General features: G+C 34.6%; 1 protein-coding gene across 5 annotated transcripts in view; it reads left to right on the plus strand.

Annotated features, from left to right (window-relative positions):
- The window catches only part of LOC111049927 (insulin-like growth factor 2 mRNA-binding protein 1), a 54989-nt gene that overhangs the window by 13942 nt on the left and 23368 nt on the right, over positions 1–17679 (plus strand). For all 5 annotated transcript variants that reach the window (XM_039423039.1, XM_039423040.1, XM_039423041.1 and 2 more), the window contains one exon: positions 16185–16355. In XM_039423039.1, the coding sequence (XP_039278973.1) occupies positions 16185–16355 (171 nt within the window). The remainder of the gene's footprint in view (positions 1–16184; positions 16356–17679) is intronic.

The raw sequence follows: 17679 nt of genomic DNA on the forward strand, positions 1-17679 counted from the left end.
TTCTATCAGTTGAATACACTCAATCTATTTAAGAATCCTTATCAACGTCCTAAACCTTCCCCATTCGAAAAAGGATAAAGCTTCTTCATTCGAGCTTCTAGATTCAAGCTCATTACGAAAACTCATTCAAAAGAACTAAACCTTTTTCATTCGAACTAGATGCAGAGTCATTACAAAAACTCATTCAAACGAAAAGACATTGATTTTCTTAATTCACCTCAGGAATGAATAATAATGTACTAAGTTTGTATAGAATAGTAAGAATAATGTACTAGTATAAATCCACGTGATTGCCTTTCTTGATTGATATAGTTGTTCGTTTCTTCAAACATTTGTACAATATGTGAGTGAACGACATCACAAGGCGAGTGAAACCTTACTCCATTCACAATTATTCATTCTCTCATCTAATGGTATATTTTATTTAATTGGAATATTTCACTTTTCATTGTGACTTGTGAGTAGTAAAGAATAGCAATCGGTCATATTGTTTTCATTTTCAGTTTTTGATGTCGAAGTCTTCAGTTACAACATCGCTTCAAATAAACTAGACAAAAAGTGCTAGTATGTACATTTTCCCTTATTCAAAGATTGAATATTGCTAGTGTAGTATAATGTAGTGGCCTGCAGGTGTAATGTGACACAATGGTAGGAGTAGGAACCAGGGTGGAGTGGCGGCGAGCGCGCGGACCATGGGTTGTCATCGATCGCTGCTTATTTCGTCGGTCCGTTGTCTGTTGTCTCAACGTCGACGTCGTCGTTTCCGTTCTTCGCCGCCTTTCATCAGCCGCAGACTGCGCAGACGCAGTGACTGCCTTGTGTGGGTGTGGGGCACACACGTGTAGGCCTATACTCTTCGGAGCCCGACTAGCTGGCTCCGAGCAGAGCTCAGTTGTGAGAGTAAACAACATACGCTTCAAACACTCACACACACATCTGAGTCTCACTGTTTTTTTTCTACAGCAATCGAAACAGAGTTCAAGTAATGGTCCCATGTTTTTGTTGGTTGGAAATTAGTTTACTCGCACCAGTTGTTTCGTCGTGAAGCACAATTTTATTCGTTGTTGATACTGTGTATCTCACACATACAGTTTACACAATGATATTAGTTCTGTTTCAATTTTCTCAATGAAAAAGATATAAAGTCCGAGATAGATACAATTATTGGATACTGTGGTCTCTGAAAGCAGCATGGAAATGATAGTAGATTTTGTTTTTCAGTCTTTCAATGGAATAAATAATCCGAGACAGGCAATCAATTCATTACAATACCAGATTGACTTGGGCTTTCGAAACTCCAATTAATTAACCTACCCAATTAGAAAAATATGACTGTAATGCTATTGTGCTGCTTAATAAGTGGAATATAGATTTTGACCTGGTTGCACAAAAGCCGGTTAATTTTTAACCGTGATTAATTTCACGAGAAACAATCAGAGATGGCCTTTTTGATAAGACGGCTTCTCTGATTGGTTATCGTGGAATTAATCATGATTAAATCGAGCATAACGAATCACGAGATAACCAATCAGAGAAGCCGTCTTATCAAAAAGGCCTTCTCTGATGGGTTCTCGTGAATTCAATCACGATTAAAATTCTACCGGCTTTTGTACAACCGGCACTAAGAGATTGATTTGAGGAGAGTGATGGTAATTGTGTAATAAATTGTAACATGTCGATAGGATCCTTAAATTGTTGCATCATCCGTGAATTAGTATGTGACGGAAATTCAAGACATGTTCAGAATTAATATTAGAATATAACAAATCATTTTCCCACATGTATATATATTATTATAATAATAGTTCAATTAGAAATTCTACTGTATATAGCAACCATTTTCCTTTTACAAGAACTGCAACCAAGAATGAGACACTTTTATCCTATTTCTTTTCTTGGGAACTGACTAGTATTATATTGGAGTGTAGATGGAAGCGTCGTTTCTTCAATTGTAAAATAAATTTAAGTATAATCTCTTCTCCCTGCTTGTGATCGATTAGCAATAGTATAATGTTGGCATGACGGAAGGATAATTATTATTGTAATGAGGGTAATGCCGACTTCACGTAGTCAATCTGTCTATCTCGATCTCTATTGTTTGAGAATTCGAGGTTGTGAAATGAAGAACTAATAATGGTTTAATTATTGCAACGAATTTGGGGGACATTGCTTTTATTCTCTTCATATTCCATCGCTATCAATTTTCCCTTCAGTTGGTTTCAGGTTTTCGACTTACTGCAGCAAAGAATATCAACTTTAAATTATTATTAATTGTCCTCTTATCCTCAAGCTGTAATGTGCTAATTGCAGATCGATATTGTAATCTGTTTACTACTACCCTGGCCATCGAGTGTGATTCTTCGTATCCCCATAACTCATTTTGAACGGCGGGGTTTGATGAATGATTTTGTCATAGTGTGAAAGTATCTTCCTGTTGGTTTTGCAGATGACAGATGGAGAGTCTGTCGATTCCCATTCAATAGAGCGAGGCTAGAATGAAAAATTGTCTCATCAGAAAGCAATAGTATACAGCGATAGAGTTCTTTAGCATGAAATTGATGGATGTTCGCTATTTGCCAAGTTGTGCTCCAGCAATCCTAACCCTTATCATATGAGCTTCAATTACTCCATTCATTTGTGTGAATCCTTGATGTTCTTATCCTGGAGTAGAATCATAATTTCAGTCATTTTATGGCTAGCTTTTAAATTTCTTAATTTCATTGACATTACTCTGTGTTCACTTAATCTGAAATTTCCCACTAATATGAACTCATCTCACTTGAAACATGAGTGCAAAGGACATAACTTACAGCCTTCACTGAACACAATATCAAGGAGAAGAAATATTCAATGAAAATATCATATCGTACCCGTTCTGGCAAAACTCACCAAGTCAAAAACTACAGTTTTGAGTTATAAGCACATAACACTTGGTGAGTTTTGCCTGACTACCAAACAGCAAATATTGCTCACCATTTCCTAAAATTTAGGGAATAAAATAATAATGTTATCATTATCCATTAATAATTAGTTTGTGGGAAGCAAAACTCACGAAATATGTTTAGTGAATTATTATGCTTGATGAAGCTCTGTATTCATGAGGATGAAAACTCATTAAAGATGGTTAGTGAAATTTGCTAGGCGATACCTTGAAAACTAAAGGACTTTGGTGAATTTTGCCAGACAAGAAAAATGTGTCTAGCAGCTTAGTGAGATCTAATAAAGTGGAAAAATAGAAATAGTAATAAAAGATATGACTTGGTGAGTTCTGCCTACTCAAAGAACTACATTTTTTAAGCCTATCGAAATACATTACTGAAAATGAGCATTTTTGTAGTTAGTGAGTTTTGCCAGAACGGGGACGATATAATTAAGTAAAATAATATATACCACTTCTATTTTCAAACAGATGTATTCCAAATATTGGTTAATTAACCATTATTGGAGAGTAATTTGTTTTTATTAATGATAGACTATTTTTTGACCTTGTTATGGAAAATATAGATAAAGTTTTATTGTGGTTATCTGTGAATTAGGCCTCTAGTATTATTCAATTTTAAAAGTAATATTGCAGGCTTATTGTTGTTTTGTCCATTTGTAGCAAGATTCATCAAAGAAAAGATGAAGCTCATTGTATTTGGTCAATAAATCGATTCCCATTTCAATTCAAGTAGAGCATTTCTGTTTTGTGAGGGTTTATCATTCTTGTTCCTTATCAGATTTGTGTACTGTACTGTAATTCTAGTCTTTGTAGCTTTGATGTGATTGAATCGGTAAGCTAGAGAAGTAGAAATGTTTCGTTGTTACTCACATTCCGTTGAATTTCGTTGTGTGGAGGGAAAAAGAGGTCCGAGGGAGTGGTAAGCATGTGCTTTGGTTGTGATAACGCAAGCCAGGGAAGTAACGAGCCAAATCGACTGGTGGAAGAAAACGTGGGGTCATTGACCTACTCCCGCATTCTTTCCTCCCGTTCAAGGACACGTGTTCCTCCAGCTCCCCCCTCTCTGTTCCCCCATACTTTCGTGCTTCCACATCTTTTCACTATCGAATTCCTATGCGGTCCTTTTTTATTTCCCCTTTCTCATTCCTAGTCCCATTCCTTCCATTTCAACCTCACCTTGGCTCTCGTATCTCTTGTTTCTTTCTTGAAGGGGGAAAGGACAACCGTCAAGTCTCGCTTTGAAGCACCGTTGTACTAGGGGACCCCTCACAAAGTAGGAATGAATAATACCTGGGCTTAGTCATGTCACTATTCAAGAGACATGCTCATTGTTCGATAATCTAATTAGCTGAATCGTAAAGTTGGCACTAATAGAATGTTGTAGCCCTCCATCCATCTAGGTCTTCTAAAGGCTGTGTAATTGACTTTTATTTTCTGTATAAGCTGTAAAACCTACAATAAACCGCTCTCTAAGTTTGTATTTACAAGTGTATTTACTGTCTGTAATTTACAAGTATTATCTACTCAGTACGCGGATTCTAATAGGCAGTTTTAGTCAATCACAACTATGGTTTTTTTCAAAATACAGTTATCTGAATCGCTAATCATTCAATTTAATAATTAACAGTGACATAGGACGATTCAGTTGAACGTGAAGTCATCAATAAGTCACTTATAAATTGTTTTTGTATGGTTACTCTCATGAACATAAACGGGTATATTTCAATAAGTAATGCCTAATCTGTGACATTTTTTGTCTATATTCAGTCACAAATATGAAGTAAAAAGTGGTCAAGGTAGAAAAAGTGAACAAAATATTATTTTTCTGAATATAAAATCCGCTCCAATCTATGCAATTTTTATGTTTCCCATGGCATTTTCCAGCATATAAACATATTGATTGAGTAGTACTGCATGAAATTCGTATCGATCTCGTTGTTTTGGTGCTAGGACAGTTCTCATTCAAACAGTGTGGGACTGTGACTTTTTGTTTCATAAACACATCATTGCAACACTACTAGAGTTGCTATGAGCACTGTGAATGCTTTGTCTCCAGGCGGTGTCATTTCCGCAACAGAGACATTATATTAGCAGAAGTTTTGAAAGTTATTTGTCCACTTATTCTACTGTAAATGGCCACCCTTTTTACTTCATATGAAACTTTTTACCACTGAATATAGAAAAAAATTGAAGAATTAGTCAATAGGAAATTGAAATATTCTCGTTTCACTGAACGAGTTCGTTCAGTATGACGCTGTTTCAGAGAAACGGGAAATTTTGAAAGTTGAATAATTTCAAGAAAACAAATCTTTAAATAAAGTTTTTCATATCATTCTATAGTAAAAATAATGCCATTTTAGAATAAATAATACCGTAACATTTATTTTTTGAAGATTACATCTTGCAGGTGTGTTCCTTTCTAAGCAAACACGCAAACATTCCTGTAGTCTCTTCATCACATTGTCCATGGTTTGACGTAACATTACAACTGGAATTTGAAATCGCTTCTCGAATCTTGGCTGTCAATACTGCAACAACGGAAGAATTTGTACATATAAAACATAGAGGAACCATATAAAACAGTTATTTATTTATTTGTGGATAGAATCACAAATCACATAAATATGATTAGGAAGGAACAACTGGCTTGGCCCAAATCTATTCCATTCCCAAATTTTGATAAATTAGTAAAATGTCCAAAAAATAGGTTATGTTTCTACTGTAAAACGTTCAAGTTCAATTTCCGTCCAAAAATATATACAAGCTAAACATTTTGAATTTATAGAAATTAAAACACCAAATTATATTTAAATAACACTCAATTATCACTTGATATTGAATTAATCAAGTTATTTTATAAAATTTTGAACCCAAAAATACACACAACTTCTCTCACTAAGCACAGCTGTTTTAGTAGCTGTTTTTGTTTATTAGTCACTTATTGATATTCCCGTTCAACCGAACAGTCTATGTGACTGTTAATTATTTAAATTGAGTGAGTAACAATTCAGATTTCATTTTGAAAAAATCATAGCTCTGATTGTCTAGAACTATCTACTGGAATCCGTTTACTTTGTAAAAAAATGCTTGTAAATTACAGTTTTTTTTTGCATACCGTCCTATTGTTATTTTCCTTGCGATGTAATCCAATGCTTACACATGGACCTTTGGAACTAATCTTTCTATTGTAAATTGTCAAAATTGCTTGGAGTTTTCGTTTTGCATGATGAGTGGTGGAGCTTGTGTTGTCGGTTCTCACGTTTCGGATGTAGTCAGCGGCGTTGTTGGCCATTTCCCGTTGCGCCTACTCAACCTCTTCCGTTACTTGGAATCCACGTGCATTCATTGTTGTAGAATGCTGTTCTGCTCGCCAAATGCATTTGCAAACTGCATCCAGCCCCCCTCCCACCGACCACTACCATTCCATCGCGTCTCTCTTGCACTGTTCTCTCTCACACTCTCTTTCTCCTCTTTTGCCTCTTGCGTTTCAAATTTCTCCAAGGTCAAACTGATGTCAACAGGTCAGCATTTTCAAATGCATAAAGGATACTACATTTTTTTATCTTTATCGGTATGCTATTGACTCCAATAATGCCTAGGTGTGCCCCTCTTTATTTCGTTTTACGTTTTTGTCCTCTAAAGCAAAACAAAAAAAAAAGTTTAAATAAGTTGTTTTTCAAAGTGGATTTTCATTAGTATTTTTTATAAAATAAGTTGTTTTTCAAAGTGGATTTTCATTAGTATTTTTTATTTTTGTATTTTTAGCCGGTACAATGTTTTGTAATAATATGTTGTGCGAAATAAATTAATTTTTGAATTTATAAGGTCAAACTTATGCCAACACCCAACAGGTCAGCATATGCAAATGCATAAACAATACTACATCGTTTTTGATCCTTACAGCTATTCTATTGACTCCAGGTATCATAATGATAGCATTGATAACCTAAACTGAATATTTTGACTCAGGATTCCAGGGGTAATTGAATGGGAATGGTATAATCAAGTTCGTTCAATGAAGAATATTCTCATGTTAGTTCCCAAGTTCTGAGCTAGGTGGGGAACACTTGAAATTAATCTATAATGATACCGAACCCAACACTTGCGAGCCGGAATATTTTCAACGTATGAATAAGATAAGGGATAAAGACTGATGATGCTGATTTTTGTAAGGATAGCTTCATTCAAAAACAAAAACACACAAAATAAGATCAAAATAGATGAATCTCTGATATAGTAAATGATATTTATGTTGTGGACCTTCTCCATAAATGAAGAGACGTGAATAAAGTGGATTATTGACAATATCTCAAGACTCTTCAATTAGTTGAATCTCATTACCTCAAATTTCTACTGATGTCTAATATTTTAATACATTTCAGTGATACAGATTGTAATATCAAAATCTCAAGTAATTAAATTATCAGATGTGATATGTTGTAATGCCATCCTCTTCAAATGTGGGTTTTCATCGTCTTATCTTATTGAGAACATTATTAGATACCACATTTTTCTGGCATTCATTGAAAGGGTTGATGGAGGAGAATAGTAATCAATCTTGGTGGACCGTTACCATTCAATTGCTAGGATTGTGAAAGCATACCACTGTTTTCTGTCAACCAGTACCAGTCTCAGTACCAATTTCAATGAAAATGACAATTTTTACGAGCATGCGAATTTGAGGGTGAGCCGTGTGAAGCAATTGCGGTGGATGTCGTCACGGCTGAGTGGTCTGTTTCCCTCAATATAATAAAGCAGGGAATAGTGCTTACGCACTGGAGCACGGCCGGTTCAGTGAGTGCCATATTTGCGCTTTTGTTGGTTGGCAACCCATTGAAGCAGTTTTTGTTTTTCTTTTAATAGGCTGTTTTATATTTAGGTTCATTATGCACATAACGGGTCACAGTTAGCTGATATTGGTATTTGCACACAAGGTCATCATTTCTGTGTAGGGGAGTCAGTGCAGTTTTTTGTTCGGCACCGTCAGAAGGGGAGTCTTTTGTCCTCTCTTGCTCCCTGGCTGCATTGTTTCATTGCCGGTGCTGCCGTATTCCCGACTAGCTTATAAGTGCAACAAAAATTACTTACCTAAATATTTCAACTTGTTTTGACAGGTTACGGCCAGCTCTAACGACAATGGACTTTTTTGTCTTGTTACGCCAATCAGAATATTGAGGTTGGATTTCTCCTGTTGTCTGTTGATATGCCTATAGACCTTTAGAGAACAATATTAATGGAATAGGGCTATTTCGTGCATGATTGGTGAAATTGTTATTTGTCAGTTTTTTAGAGCAATTGTTTTGTTTCTAAGTCAGTCCTGATTTTATAAACGTATGTGATAATTATATAGAAGCTCCATAATTACAATGCCTTTCTTCATTGATGAGGTGTGTGATTAGTTTGTATTGGTTGCGGCTATTGATGAACTGAACAGTATTTTATTGTTTAGGAAGAGGAAATAATAGTTGCTCAAATTAAGGAGCAATTTTCTTCACTTGATGAAATTTTTCCAATCATTGAAACCTTATTAATCTACTCGTATTTTAAATTCGTCTGTAGTTCAAAAGAATTTCTATAAAATGTTTAATAGTTGTGTGTATTCAATTAATGTTAAAGTATTGAAATTATTCATAAAATAATTTCAATACTTTAAAATTAATTGAAATACACTAATGTGAATTAATGTTGAAGTATTGAAAATATTTATAAAATCATTTTAATACTTTAACATTAATTGAATACACATAACTATTACACATTTTATAGGAATTCTTTTGAACTACAGAAGAATTTAAAGCACGAGTAGATTGACATTATACATACATTTTAAGAATATATTGAAATTATATACATTTCTTGTAACGAAAAATTCATTACACCTGTGCACAAAGTGAACTATAATTTCGGTACTCACATTATGAACACCGAAATGTTAGAAGGTTCATATTTTATAAAATATTTTACGTAAAATGTCTTCTGGCATATTAGCACCATCTGGTATAATCAGCACTAGCTGGAGATTTATTTTTTCTATTATTAAATTGGTTCATTTGCAAGCAATATCGAAGTTTTAATCAAGTTGGCACTCTGTATTTGAGTCGTGATTATGCTGCTTCGTATAACCTTGGATTTGATAAGACCTTGAAGGAATTGCTCATAAAGAATCCGCCTATTGTAGTAAAGCTGTATTCCTAGAACTTCTTGAACTGAAGAGATAAATGATAGAGTGATAAAGTCTTTGAGAGAACATTCTAATCAATCATGGATTGTATTGAAAGTTAAAACTGTTACCCACTGATTTTATTAGTGACGAGGCCTCTGCATTACGTCATGTTCTGCAGTATGACTCATTGCTGAAACTTGTAAAGGCATCCTAGCTGTATTTCCTGGTCATACTACCAATTACTCATCCAAATTCTATGAATAAGGCTGAAAGAATTCAGGGTTCTCTGTGCAAACTCTACACTAAACCACTTGGTTCAGACTGCAGTAACTTCCAAACTTTGTAACTGCAAAGATGATCTTGTATAATTGTAGCATTGGTTTCACACTTGAAAAGTGTATACTCTCCAACAATATAAACTACTGCAAAACATGTAAATGTGAACCTCTATTGAGAATCTCAATCCTTCGACAATATTGAATATAGAGGAGTGATCCGTGGTCTAGTGGATAGAGTGCTTGCGTAGCAGCACAGAGATCCCGGGTTCAAACCCTCTCAATACCAAAAGTTTTTTAACCAGATCACTCCCGTGTTATCGGATGGGCACGTTAACTGTCGGTCCCGGCTGAAGTATGACAGTCGTAAGGCCCATTGACGGCTTAAATTATATATTCAGGCGGTGGGACCTTCCCGCAAGGGACTCCCCACCAACAAAAGCCATACGAATTTACTTTTATTGAATATAGACGTATAAGATTCATATTTCATATTTTTTATGAATGTTCCAATGCTGATCTTGTTTTTATCTAATGCAGTAACTCATCTCTGAACTCATAATTTTTCCCTGTGAAAATATAAACGATTTACAGTACATCGTTGTGTGCTGTAAAGATTAGATCGCTCTTGAAAATTATTTGACAAATCGCTAACATTATTTTTCAAATTGAGTTCCCATCCATCCCACTGTAGTACTCACATCAATTTCAATCTAGTAGATCATCTTAATATTTTCTCCACTCTGAAGAGATCGTCCTACATTTGATTTTAATTGCTTCCCAGATCCCACATGATAATTATCGCTAACATTACTTGTTATTTATATCAGTGTGGATTCTGATCCATCTCACCAATTTATCAAATCAAATTCAATCACTTGGAGAATCTGACTATTTTTCTCCACTTCTCCAAAGAGATCATCTTAAGCCAGTTACACAAACATCGATCTTTGAACGTATGACTTTTTGCTGACCATTTAAATTCTACCAGATTTAATGGAACTTGACAAACACACAATGTTTTCAGATACACATAATATGTTTACCAAGTTATGTTCAATCTAATAGAATTTGGATGAACTGCAAAAAATCGTACGTCCATAAATCGATGTGTGTGTAACTAGACTACATGTGATTTTAATTTTCATCAGGGTTGATCCTTGTAGAAGTTTGATGCAGATATCAATCAACTTGCAGCAACTTTACCAAAAATATCAAAACGTATGTAAAAAAACGCGCATTGGGCTGGTGACGGGGGAAGCGAACCGCACCCGCGTTACGCAACTAGCGACAGCGTGAAAAAAGCGCCGAACGCACGCACGTACACAGTACACTGTGTCGCTGCATTTTTATTGATCGTCTCGTGGCTCGGTCGGTCACTGCCCGTTGTAGTCGCAGCCGTCTGACGCTATTTTTACGGCGCGTTTTCTTATCGTTCGCTAATCCTATTCAACTACCCCCCCATCCCGCCACTTGAACCACCCCCGGCAATCCACCTGCCACCCAATCGACCGTTCTACCACGTGACCGCTACTATCGTCAATTCGTCGTCTATTGAACAAGAGCTCATTTATAAGAAAAGTATTGTCTTTTACTGAAGTATTTTTTCCTCAAAAAATATTGTTTCGGTCTTGTACTATAAGGTCTTGCCATAGAGTACAAGGAAATAAGGTAATACCACGTTAGGGTGGTGACTGCTACCATCGTTACATTTGACATTCATAGTCTATTGAACGATTTATTAAAAAAGTATTGTCTGTTGCCAAAAGTAGTATTCCTCCGAAATAGTTGTGTACTAAACAATGGTCTTGTCAGAGAAGATCCTAAGGAAATAGCTTCTAAGGAATACTGCTTTGAAAATATTGTTAAGATTGTACAAAAAGAGGTAGAAATGCGTAGGAATAGAAATATACACGTCTCTGCTTGATATAAATATAACTGCTTGAATAAATAGGTTCTAGGAAAAGAGGTAGAAATCGCTAGGAATGAGAAATTATTACATCTCGTACTTTCATTATAACTTTTTTATAGTTTTACCAATTCTAATTGGAGGATTATTACTCATCTATTTTCATATCATCTATCATTATTACTCATCTATAACTGCTTGAATAAACCAGAAATTAGCTTCCCTTTTTTCAAAGGGTACGCTTCACTTGATATAAAGTTTCATTAAATTGAAATCTTTTTATCAACATCTTCATTTGAGTTTACAAGTATACTCCATACTCGGGGAACGTTTCAACTAGACCACAATTCAGAATACAGTTTAAACCTCAGTGTAGCTAAGTGGATTATCCTGATGATCCTATAGAGAAGCATAATTTTCTTGATCTAAAGGTTTTACTTGCATTATTTGGACACAAATTCATTTATTAAACTTTAATATTTAATTTTCAGTAAGTCTTCATGTGTAAAAATGTTGTCAAATTCAAAGCACATGTTTCATTGTAACGTTCCCTCAGTATGACGAATTTAGTGAAGTATTCTCAGACTGCCATTTAGTTGGTGACAAAGAGCGAGCTTCACAGTCTGTCACTGCCCATGTGTTCAGTATTGAGCTGAAGTTCAATTCATTTGTAGTCTGAGTCATGTTCCCAAGAAGTCAGTCACCAACTCCTTCCTTCACCCAGCAGCTAAGTAGGCAATCGCTCTGTCTCTCTCCTATGCTCCTCTACTCACTTGGCCACAATCTAAACTCATATAACTGAGGAATGCCATGCCGTAGTATGGGCCGCTCCCTCACATATTTGACTGCTATGCTTTCGACTACAGCTCTCCACTACAACTCCATTCATGAGTTCAGCTGCTCTCTCAGTGCATGATGAATGATGGAGGGACGACAGAGCCACTGCCACTGCCGGAAGCAGCTTTCGTGTCATCATTATCCTCTACTAAAGGATTTCCTATCCAATTTATCAACTTATTTAGGCTCTTTATTTACTCATGTAGAGAATAGTTTAATGTCTCAATCCATCCGAAATTTCACATGCTATTAATTTCTCGATGTAATATCATTCGTGCAACCAATTTACCACCTTTTTAACAGTATTCAATCAATTCTAACGATCACCGCAAGTAAAATGGACTATTTTTTCTTGTACGCTTCATTATTCTTATATTTTTTCATACATTAAAATGTAGGCTATTTAAGACATAATGCATTTACGCATAGATATGAGCTTAGCAAGCTAAGCCCAACATGTGTGTGACTCACAATTCCTGAGCTGACAGTCAATTATTCTTATCTAATTTTATATGGCATACCCTCTCACCAAAGCATGAACTTCCACGGCAGACTATTCTTAACATACAAGCCTATTATCAGTAAGGCACGTTAGCTTGTTAAGAGCCCAGAATTAATTTTTTCAAAGAATGACTGTAAAATGATTTTATTTTTCCTTCTTCAGCTCTACCATCTTTGATTCAAAAATCTACAATACCAGAGTTCCATGACCTTTAAAAATTTACTTCAAGAGATAATAATCTAGCAAATTCCGTTAAAAATTTACAAAACTAACCATTTTAGCAAGGTTCCAATTCAATGTGCAGTTAGATTGCTGGAATATTCCACTATAATATTTTCTGAACAATTTATATCTATGAAATAATGATAACTTAATTTCTTTTAACACACACAGCTTTAATGGGGGGAAGGAAATTAATTTCTTATTCGTAGAACTGCAATTTTGAGATGCCATTTATCCTAAAATATTAAAGAACAACAATATCTACGAAATAATGTGTGTAATCTTCATAGCTTTTTCCTTCAATTTTTTTATTTTTCGAAAATCAGTATAATTGATCATTGCTCCACTAAATGTTGTATTTCGTTCTACTGATATTTTTTCGCCTCTAGTCATTTCAATAATCACGAACGATTTCTCCTTACTCATGTCGATTGAATTTTGAGTGTATTATCATAATTATTTTTGAAACCAGGCGTTGAAAGGTGAAAGCTAATGTGAGAGATAACTATAGTTGAGTGCCATACTACTACATTATTTCCCCAGCGCAGTACATACATGGCTGTTTCAAGAGTGATAATAAAGCGACCAGGCCTGCTTTTATCTTTATCTTTACTGCTAGCTGTTACCAGCTGCTGGTAATGCGGTCTGTCCCCACCCATGAGTGACTTATCTCATTTCAATGTGAGATAAGGTTTTTCAACTAGCACGACTACGTTTCTCTGCTTCATGTCTGCTCTTCCACACTTTTTAAATTACTTCTGTTACTTGATTTTTTCTCCTTGAAAAATATCGTTCAGCATCTTGAAAAATACTAGTATAATTTAGAACAGTTCAAACAGGTCTAGTACCTCGAGATGCAAATACTCAATTGGCATTTCATTTTATTTTGTAATAGTATTTTCCCATGTTGTAAAATTGGTATTGCTTTTATTATGTATTTCTAATATGTTGTAATTTTTTTATTTCTGCCAATAATTACAAACTATTATCCGGTTTATTAGCTGTATAATTATCAACCTGGGGTGACATCCCACCAAAGCTCATGGATCCACGCACCCCACCCCCTAAATTTAGAAAAAAATCAGTTTCCAACCCCTGTATAAAAAAATTTCGACAGTAGTCATTCCAATCACTGCTGAACTTTTTTGGACTCTCCAATATTTGATTTTGAGTGTTTCCCAAGAATTATTTCAAGGACGCAATCTGCGTGCAAACACTCCCTGTGGGCACCTCCTGGATGAATAGCAGTATTATTTGATAGAAATTGAGCAATTGTCGAAGTGACAGAGAAGTTGAAATTTTCTTTCAAAATTATGTCTTTGAATACATAATTGTTAAAGTAGCTTGATATATTCTAGCCTAGCCAGGAGAGGTATTATAAAGTATTCTATCCAGCTTTTCAAAATCAGCACAGCAATAATTCTCCTCCGTTATCTATGTGAGTATGCATCGTAAGATTTCTTCTAATTATTGATTTTCCAAACTACTCAGAAACTTTGTAATTTTGAAACGTTGATGATTGTAATTGGCTTTTATCTATGTATCTCGTTCTAATTCCCAAATCTTTGTTCGTATAATATTGAATTAGATGAATGATAGTTTCACCATTAGGCCTACTTGAAATATTTGATGAGATCAATTACATGTAGCTAGATCTTATACGATGAAATCTAATAGATTTGATATCAAGCTAATCGCTGGACCAATCAATTGCTGGGTAGGAGATATGTTTCACCTATTCATCATTATTATATCGGTGTCTATGTGATATTTCCCAATTTTCGAAATTTTCTTCGCTGGTCAAATTTGTTCTATCTCTGTTGTCTCTTTATCTTGTTTGTGTAGGTATTGTTGGACTTGAATAATGTGCCTCAGCTATGCTGATTTAAATAAAATCTTGCAACCTCATTAATTAGTGAATGGAACTAGTAGTTTTGCAACGCTTGGATTGTACGGTATAGTTTGGTGTATAGTGGTGCTGTTTGGCAGGTATATGCCTATTAGTATGTTTCACGATGCAAAGGACTACCTTAACCGTATTATTGATGCTGTGTTGTTTGCGTTAGTGAGGGTAGTTTAGAGAGGGATGAAAAGTGAGCAAGTGGGTCAAAGTAAAACAGGAGGGAACAGGCTCTCTTTGTCGCGAGAGAGAAGGAGTTATGGCGAAAAGCATGTTGGGCAACGCAGATAGTGATAGGAGGAAAAGAGACAGGATGAGACATTCTGGATGTGAGACAAAAGTAGTTAGGGAAGGATAAGGGACGAATTTCTTTGTGCCGATCTTACTCACAGTAAGACCTTACTGCCCCGGAAGTACCTTGAAGCGTAAGTGTGTGAGTGCGTAAACCTCTACACACTCATCACTCCAACTCTTCGCCCGTTTTTCATTCAGAAGGGTTCAAAAACTCGTTCTTCTTTCTGTATACAGTCTCTTACAAAAGTCGATCACCAACAAACTGAAACAGGCTTGTACCCAAGAAAAAACAAAAATTTCCAGATGTGACCAAATTAAAGCTTATTTTTTTTAAAACAAATTTGATTTGGAACTGAAATGTAACTCATTCCCCAAAATAAAGACGGTTTAATGAAGGGTTTCCCAAATAAAACTTGATAAGGTTTTAAATCCCCCTAAGTAATATTTTATAATAATTTTTATTGTAATAATAACCAGATCTTCTAGATTCAATAAACAAATTTAAACTAACAGTCAGAAAAATGCTAGTAGAGAAAGCCTTATACTCTGCTGCCGAATTTTAATTTGTGAAAAGGGGCTGTAGAGTGTAACTTAACTTTTTGTGACTTTCATTTCCATGTGAATTTGATGAGATACATCATAGAGTGTATTTATTTATTTTACTTTCAAGAAGTTAGAATCAGGTCTTTTAAATATAATTTTGTTCTAGTATTGACATTACACCAGTCAAATGAGTGTTACTCAAAAATTGATGTAATGTGACGATAAATAAATGAAATGAAATTAAATTAAGTGGGGAAGTAGTAGAGAATTACAAATATAAAAAGTTATGCTCATTGACTTTGAATTGGAAATATCTAATTACAAACTCATTCAATTGAGTGTATGATAATTTATGGTCAATGAGGTAATCAATATTTCATCAATTTATTGTTTATGAATAAAATGTTGTGAAAATTGTCTAGATACTTTCTTAACTCGTTTAAATTATTATTGATCTCCAATTACATGGATTATATTCAACAACTTTACTCTATCATTGTTCTAGAATTTATTGAATACCTACGTCTTTGAATTCTTAATTTTCTATATTTTTTTTTGTAAAAAAATGCTAATAGTTGTTTTTGTTTGTGTGTTGCAGTAATAACGGGAAGATAGTAGTGAGCAACGTGCCGTCCCATCTCGGCCTAGAAGAATTGGAACAATTCCTGCTGCCTTTTGGTCCATTCCAGAATTGCGAGAAGCTCAGTCAACGGGAAGGCCAACCTCAGACCGTCCAGATCAGTTATGCAACACAGCAACAGGCCCAACAGTCAGTACATACCACCTTTCTCTAAATTTAAATCAATCAAAATTATGTGAAATAATAGTCACATGGTTTCTATTACAATTATCATTCATCTCTTATTAATACAATTCTGTATACAGTATTTAAAATGTAATTTCAACGGTAGTTTTATTGTTTAAACTTATATAAAACTAGGGCCGGTTGCACAACAGCCGGTTAAATTTTGAACCGTAATTAATTCCACGAGAATCAGAGAAGGCCTTTTTGATAAGACTGCTTCCCCGATTGGTTCTCGTGGGATAATCACGATTAAAATTTAACCGGCTTTTGTGCAACCGGCATTTAGTGTTTATTATGTTGACCCGACTTGTCTTATACTCCATAACTAGAGTCCTTGGGACGTAATCTAAAAAAAAACAATTCAACTTTAATTATAATTAAATGGCCTCTACTGAGAATGCGGTACGATGATAAATAATATAACAACACTCTAGTAGTTGTGGAGGTGATATTCTGGTAGTTATCCATACTAAATAGAAATATGCCACTGTGCCTATTGTTAAACCACAGGTTTATTAGAAACAAGATATATCGATTTTCAATAAATCTAGTTTGACAATATATAGCCTTATATTCGGATTATAACAGCTAATGAATCTCCATCTATTAGAAATGTAATTTTTTTCAATTGATCACTTTTGAATTCTCATAGATTACTAAGAATAATGAATTAATAAAATCGTCACATTACCCTGACAAAACAATTGAAAATAAGAGTTTATGTCTACAATAAAATAGTTTATAGTAGGCCTAGTTGTATAATTTTTAAAAAATAAATTTCCAACTTGAGAAGGTGAATGAAATTACAGAATTTATACAGAAACATTCATTTCTGCTTCTCTATCATGACTCACACTTGAACTCTCGAATAATGCTTTAAATAAAAATGTCACATTGTGGACATTGATGTACAGTTTGAATGAATTAGCTGTCTGGATTCGTGGCCTTTGGTCACTGAACTGTTATCATTTTAATGTTGATAATCCAATCTATTTATTTCCAACTAACTGTCTACTACATTAATAGTATTCTTCATTACGTAATTTTATTGTTGAATTTTTATCAATCAACACCAGTTCAAGTTCATTCAAGTGCTTCAATTTTATCCTCGAATTTAACTGTCATTTTGAACTCATGAACTGTCAAGAAATCAGTAGAATATATTTGTCATGTCATCTAATTACAAATAATTTCTACTTCATTAGTTTCATGGTGGTTTCTATAATGCGAATCGTTGGTTAACAAATTAATTAATAATATAACTAGTAGTTCTGTGAACAGTAGAACT

The sequence above is a fragment of the Nilaparvata lugens genome, chromosome 3 (assembly GCF_014356525.2).
Source record: "Nilaparvata lugens isolate BPH chromosome 3, ASM1435652v1, whole genome shotgun sequence".
NCBI classification, from domain to species: domain Eukaryota; kingdom Metazoa; phylum Arthropoda; class Insecta; order Hemiptera; family Delphacidae; genus Nilaparvata; species Nilaparvata lugens.